The sequence below is a fragment of the Apaloderma vittatum genome, unplaced genomic scaffold (assembly GCF_000703405.1).
Source record: "Apaloderma vittatum isolate BGI_N311 unplaced genomic scaffold, ASM70340v1 scaffold2236, whole genome shotgun sequence".
Classification (NCBI taxonomy): Eukaryota; Metazoa; Chordata; class Aves; order Trogoniformes; family Trogonidae; genus Apaloderma; species Apaloderma vittatum.
Genome location: NW_009722091.1, coordinates 36655 through 44050, shown reverse-complemented (window position 1 = coordinate 44050; position 7396 = coordinate 36655). Strand labels below are relative to the sequence as shown.

At 36.4% G+C, this 7396-nt stretch overlaps 1 protein-coding gene across 1 annotated transcript in view; it reads left to right on the top strand.

Annotated features, from left to right (window-relative positions):
• Window positions 1-1244: 1244 nt before the first annotated feature.
• SMC1B (structural maintenance of chromosomes 1B) overlaps window positions 1245-7396 on the top strand; it is a gene marked incomplete at its 5' end in the record, with an annotated part of 32234 nt that continues 26082 nt past the window's right edge. The window contains 6 exons of the mRNA XM_009871619.1: window positions 1245-1433; window positions 1958-2070; window positions 3429-3632; window positions 4008-4246; window positions 4757-5012; window positions 6307-6447. Of these exons, the coding sequence (XP_009869921.1) occupies window positions 1245-1433; window positions 1958-2070; window positions 3429-3632; window positions 4008-4246; window positions 4757-5012; window positions 6307-6447 (1142 nt within the window). The remainder of the gene's footprint in view (window positions 1434-1957; window positions 2071-3428; window positions 3633-4007; window positions 4247-4756; window positions 5013-6306; window positions 6448-7396) is intronic.

Here is a 7396-nt window from a genome sequence, read left to right as displayed (position 1 = left end):
CGTGTTTTTGCAGACAGTGTCTGTTAATATAAGTGGTAATGCCTGATATTTACAGGGATTGGTTTGGTATGCAAAAAGGCTCGTTTATACTTTTTCCTATAGTGACCAATGTCACTGCTGGATCTTGTGTGCCACACTGAGAGTGCTGGGAAGTAAAACGGGGTCACAAGGAAGTAAAGGGTTGCCCCTCTGGTGAGTAACAGACAGGACAGGTGACCAACAGGAGTATTCAATTCCATATACATCATATTCAGTATAAAACTGAGGGATTGGGGGGTTAAGCCCTCTTCTTCAATGGCTGGCATCGAAGGAGGACTCTGTCCCTTCTTCTGCCTTTGATCCTGATCCTGAGTTCCCGAATCCAGCTCCCCTTTGCCACTAAGCCTGGGCCTTCTCTCATGCTGCCAACTCTGCAGCAGTAGTGGTGATTGCTGTCGGGTGGGAGGTTGGGTTTGATACTGGATTTGTGTATATAATTTATTATTTTTAAAAAATTATTATTGTTAAAGTTATTCAATTTTCTTTTCCAGTCCGTAAGTTTCTCTGCCTCACTCCATTTCCCTTGCCATTTTGGGGAGGGATAGTGGTTAGAGAGCATTTGTCAGCATTCTGTGGCTGGCCCAGCCCTAACTCTCAACAGACAGTCTCAAAATTATGGATACTTTTCCCAAATACTCTTCCAGTTAAATCTGAACACGTTTTAAAGCTGGATCCAGGGAGAAAAGTTGTGAATATTGGCTGACCTTTGAATTTAGTTTTTTTATTAATCTATTTTCCCCTATAATTCTTCCTCTTATGATATTTTTGAGAATTAAGTCAAAATATTGCTGAAGAAGCAAGGGTGAAGGCAAAAAATACTGTCAAAAGAAATTCTTGAGACTGAAGGGGAAAATCAAAAAGAATTCAGCTGGGACAGTTTTTGTCAAAGGGTTATGATCAGGGAACTCTGGTGCTCTAGAAATACCATTGTAAGAAAAATTTGTTCAACGAGGCTGAAGATATAAATCAATTTTGTGATTTTTTTTTTTTTTTTTTTTTTTTTTTTACGGACAGGCTTATCTGCTGCCAATGTGTTACATCTTAGAAATCTATTCATTATGAGCAATACCTTTTCCTCAATGAGATACAGAATTAGAAATAAAACTAATAAAGACTACTGCATTTATGTGTATGTTTTCAGTTAATTGTTAATCAAATGTATCCTTTCATTTCTACCACATCAAAGCAATTTTTTTCTCCGTCAGGAAAATCTAACATAATGGATGCTGCTAGTTTTGTGATGTGTGGAAAAATAGCTGATTTGCGAGTTAAAAGCATTCGAGAACTCATTCATGGAGCACATGTTGGAAAACCAGTTTCTTCCACAGCTAGTGTTAAGCTAGTATATTGTGAAGAAGATGGGGAAGAAAAAACATTTTCAAGAGTTATTCGTGGTAGGTGGTAGATTCTGTTGCACGTATTTTCTGCTGTCTAGAGACCAAGAATAGTCAACTTCGAATTTCAGATGCCTAGTATTTATTTATGTTTGGGTGGATTAAGCCCTTGAGTATTGCAATGCTTCTTGCAGTTGTTCAGTAGTTTTTCTAGCCAAGTGTTAGGATTGAAAAACATACTGTGTCAAAGTTAAAAAATTAAACAGGTGATTAATGTATGTTCTTTGCTCTGTATTTTGATCTGTGGATATTCACTTGGAATGTGCAGATGCTGTAGGTTTGAGAAAATGGTGTGCCTTGGTGCAGGCATGAGCACTTAAGCATCTGTCAATACCTTTTGGAAGTACACAACTAAAATATTCATACAGAGAAATCAAATTATTGAAATGACTAAGGGAGTAACCGAAATCGATGTCTTTCTTTCAGGAAATCGCTCAGTTAAATTGTTCCACTAATTTAGTTCTTTTCCTATGAACTTTGTGTTGTAGCCAGTTGGTGATAATTTTTTTCTTTCCTCCTTTTAGGTAATTGTTCTGAATTTCTTTTCAATGATAAAACTGTCAGCCGATCTGCTTACATAGCTGAACTTGAAAAAGTAGGCATACTTGTCAAAGCTAGAAATTGTCTTATTTTTCAGGTGAGCATTTAAGGTAGTTTGCTAAAAAAACCCCACAAACTTCGGAAATTACTTCATGGGAGCACACAGTTATCTATTTGATAACTGTGATCTCAGCCAAGAATTATAAGAGTGCAAAAATTGAAATCACAGAATGTCAGGGGTTTGGAGAGACCTCGAAAGATCATCTAGTCCAGCCCCCCTGCCAGAGCAGGATCACCTACAGTAGGCCACACAGGAACGTGTCCAGGCAGGTTTTGAAAGTCTCCAGAGAAGGAGACTCCACAACCTCCCTGGGCAGCCTGTTCCAGTGCTCTGTCACCCTCACAGTGAAAACGTTTTTCCTCATGTTTTTGTGGAACTTCCTACGCTCCAGCTTAGGAGTTTAGGAAATAATGGGGTTTGTGTGTATGTGACTCCACTAGAGCTAATCTGGAAGAAATTAGATGCTCATGTTAATCAGAGTATATAAGAAAAGTAAAAGAAACATTTATAAATGTTTAATGTATTAAATTTTAGAAGTGTTAAAAATAGTAAAAGATAATTTCATACTAAAACATTCTTTTAATCAAGATGTATGAAAATTTATAGGATTTTCTGTTAAGATTGAGGGACTGAAAATCCTACTGGGTTATTAGTTCACAAGTATCTGATGATACAAGTCAGAAATGGCATATACTTATGATGAATATATTTCAGAAGATTGTCTGCCTTACAGTTACCGAGGAAAATTCCCAAGGAAGAACTGATCTTTCTTTTATAGGAACCCTGTAAACCTTATAATGGATTCTGTGGTGAGGGCATTTGCCCACTATCCAAATAGAATAAAAATTATAAAACTCACTTCCCACGCTTGATTGAAAATAGTAACTTTTTAAGATCGGTGAAGATTTGAGCATCTAACACATGGACAAAAATTGTTCCCCCATTAACTTTGGGAGTTATGTCATCTTCTAGTGCATTGATTTTGGCTCTTTTGCTTTTGAAATGCTGGGGGAGGTGTTTATTTTTCATTGAAAATGAGCTTCAGTTCCTTTAAAGAGGCTAAGAAGATCTAATATTGTAATTCTGATGCTGCCCACTGATTTGTGCAGGTTGATTTAGTTTGAGGGTGTTTTTTGCAGACCATATCTGACGTTATAAAACTAGTAGTGATGTCATTTAATTAGATGAGGTGGCTAGGTGGTGCAACTTCTGGTACTAAGCGTTTTTGTGGGTTTGAATCTAAAAGTATTTTCATCCAATTCCATTAACCTTAAATATATCCAGAGAGAAACCTGTACTATGTGCTCTTAAAGAAATTCATCAGACAACACAATGATCTACAGCCCTGCATATTTGGGGTTTTTTGGTTTTTGTTTTTTTCAAATTTTTTTTAGGGAACAGTAGAATCAATTGCAATGAAGAAGCCGAAGGAGAGAACCCAACTTTTCGAGCAAATCAGTAGTTCGTGGGAATATGCGGAAGAGTATGAACAAAAAAAGAAAAAAATGCAGCAAGCAGAAGAGGATGCACAGTTTAATTATAACAGGAAAAAAAACGTTGCAGCAGAACGCAGACAAGCAAAAATAGAGAAAGAGGAGGTAACTCAAAGTTATTCCTTTTTTGGCCTGTTGAAGTCTCAGATTTTGGGTCTTTTATGAACTTAAATACAGGTTTTTCTTAAATAAAACCTTATGCGGGTTTTCATCTAGTATTTTTTTCATTATGGTATACTGTGTAATTTAATATAATTGAAAAGTGTAGAGGAATACATATAATAAAATGAAAATAAATGGAAGTAGGTTTGCCAGTATAATTACTTGAAGTGTTGTCTTAATGTTTTGAGTTTTATTAGTGCACATTACTGCAATTACAGCTACTGGTACATCATCTTACATCACTTCAGACTTGAAATTAGACTACTAATGATTAAAAATCCTTTTTATAAACTGTAATTAAAATTTTAATATTGGTAGGCAGAGCATTACCAGATGCTTCTCAAGGACCTGGATGACGAAAGGATACAGCTGCAGCTTTTCCTGCTTTATCACAATGAAAAGAACATTGACTTTGTGAAAAAAAAATTGGATGAGAAGAATATGGAGGCTCGTACCAAGAAATCATCTCTTTCTACAGCAGAAGATGCATTTAGAGCCAAGAAAAAAGTGTTTGGTGTACTAAACAGAGACCAACAGCACATGGAAAAAGAAATAAAGTAGGTTTTCCAGTTGGATTCTGTGATAGTTGAGCTAAAGCACGGGGAATTGCTTGGCAGGCAAGCGTTTCCTGTTGAAGCAGTTGGATGACATCCCAACACTCTTGAAGTCGGTTTTGTAGCGGTTTGCTAAAGTGACATCTTAAGGCATGATTTTTGCCTCCACCACCATGCTTAGCCTATCAGTAATTTCATTATATAAATACTTGTTTACTATTACATTTTTAGAAGGTTATGCTTCACTTTTTAGATTTTTGTTTTCAGAGGATATTAAAAAAAACCCAAATCACCTGTGGGTATGTAGCCTTGCAGCTGACAACTGATGGCAGGTGTAGTTGAGAGGGGAAGATTTTTTTTTTTTTGGTGTGGTTTTGTTGTTTTAGATATGTTTTGTGGTTGTTGGTTGATTGGGTTGTGTTTGGGGTTTGGTTTTGGTGGATATTTTGGGGGGTTTTGGTGTTGGATTTGGGTTTTGGTTGTTTTTTGTTTTTGTTTTGTTTTTTTTTTTAGAACTCTGGAAGCATCACTGATTCAGCAGAGATCCCTCTATATAAAAGCAAAGGAAAACACTTCCTACCAAATCAAGAAAGTAGAAATGTGCAAAAAGTCTCTAAAAGACAAGGAGAAATCCTGTGATAAGGAAAAGCAGAGCATAAAAGACCTAGAGATAGAACTGAATGATACTGAGAAAGCATGGAGAGCGTTTGAGAAGAAAGCTGAAGAGATGTTGCGGAGAGCAGCAGTTATTGAACTGGAAGAAAGTCAGGTAAATTGAGAGGCCAAAAAGTACTGTTCACTAGTGAAGTCCAGAAATCCTCACTGGTGACAGAAACCATTAATTCACCAATAACCTGTAATTTCTAATGATTGCTTTGCTGCTGAGCACAAACAAAAAGAAAATTTTAGCTTTAATTTAGAAACTATTTCATTGGATAACGTGATGCTGCAGCATCTTGGGGAAGTGGGCTTGTCCCCCTTCTGGGAGAGGACAGGGTAGGGGGGAGGTCAGATCTCAGGAGTTTGAAATGTGGAGCACTTCTAGTAAGGGAATTTAAACATTAAAAAATTTGCTATCATGAGATTGGAAATGGTAAGCATCTCTCCTTTGTAGTTTTAGGACTAAAACTACGTGTAATTATCCATGGTTAGATGGTTCTCTCTCTGGTTTGGTGTTTTTTTTCCCCTTGTTTACGGGAATAGAAAGGGTTCATTGCAGTAGAGTAGGATAGAAAACATCCAGTAGGGTCTTTGGGTGAGAGGGTAATTTTTCAAAAGTCGCTTGTCAACTCCAGTGCAGAATTCTGTCATCAATGAGGAATGAACAAGAAGACAGCAAAAATGCAGGCAAGACTTGGTAGTATACGTACCATATAGTGTGGGTCAGAATCTAAAAACTGAGGTAGCTCATTTATGAGCTATTTTAAGTTTGGAAGGAAAGAACAGCATCACCTTACAATAAATTCAAATTTGAAGAACCTGTATTTGCAGATATATGGCCAGAAATGCTTTTAAAACTGCTAGCTGCTTCTCTCCACTGTCTCTTCCTTAAAATAATTTCTGATCTGATGGAGAACCTGCAGCATTGTTCTTTGAGTTTGTGAATCTTCCTGCTCTGAACTTTAGAGGCATTTGGTTATGTAGTCATAATTTTGCAAGGTTGGTTAAAATGTCTGTTTACCCTAAAAAAATAATTATTTAATAACATCGGACTGCTCTAATTATAAATACCAAAACTTGGAATAATTCTGAGCTGTGCAAAAACTTAGTATTAATATTAGTGGTGAAGTACTATAAATTTTAAAAACTTTCCTGAAAAATAAGAGTCATTAGAAGACTAAAATAAGACTGCAGGCAAGAACTATTAAGGGTAAAGTTTAGTTTACTCATAATAAAATGTAACCTCTTATATGGCAATTAGTAGCTAGAAGAGTCTTTTGGAGCATTGGGTGGTTTTAATAACCTTTATAATAAAATGGGCAATTACTAATTGAGGCTGTAGCAACATGAGTCTCCCTGCCTTCAGTGGACTGAATTTCTTTTTTTTTTTGTTATTTGTCCAGTTGGAACGCTATAAAGAACTAAAGGAAATAGCAAGAAAGAAAGTAGCTACGCTAACACAGCAGCTAGAAAAACTTCGTTGGGAGGAGAAAGCGGATCAAGAAAGGCTGAAACTTAATCGGAGGAAAAAAAAGGAAGTTGAGGTATTTGTGTCACTATTTCTCCTTCAGACATAGATGCCTATATAAATGTTTTCAATGCTTTGAAATAAATCCTCAGCAGAGGAAATACCTTACAAGTGTTAGTTCAGTTTTCATACTGTAACAGGTTGAGCAAGTTGGCTTCTAAATTTGTTCAGAGAATGGCTGTGTGGGCCCACACTTGAGGATTGTGTTTTGAAAGCTTTGGCTCTAGTATTTTACAGTTACTCAGAACATATGCTTAACTGTAACCACTTCCTAGTTTTGTAAGTCTAATTTTTCTTTCTGAGATGTCCTACCACTGTTGTATATCTGTAGGACACACCCTTTAGAACTTTATTTTGATCACGGCTACCTTTTTGGAGAGGTGTTCTTAAGGTCAGTTGTGTGTACAGATGTATTGTAGTTGGAAAACATCAGAGGCAGGGTGTTTGGTGTGAATACAGATCGTTGCTGTCATCTTATTTCTGATTTATTTCATCATTGGAGCTTCAGACATGTAACAATGGTTACCTACATTGTTCTCTATGACTTGGTCACTATCCCTGTTGTTCTCTTTTAGAAAAATTATTACCCCACTCATTCAATTTCGCATGATTCGTCTAATAGAAGTACAAAGGACAGAAGCTCAGCTGATGATCTGTCTTTTGCTGGAAACCTTGCCTTATTAGATGTTTTGCCTTTGTCTTATTTTTTAAACTATGCTAACCTTGCAGTTTTGTCATGTAAGAGACAGAAATTAGAGAGGCACCATGCATTTCTTCAGCATTGGAGTCAAGGTTTGGAGAAGTCTCCTTATGTTCAGAAAACTTGAAAATCCATCAGATGAGACTTTATCAGTTTTAGAATTGCAAACACCTCATTCTTGTACATATAAACTTGCATGTATGGCAAGTCTATATTTTACCATATATCTGTGAGTATATAACGTCATCCTTGCCATGTTTTCTAA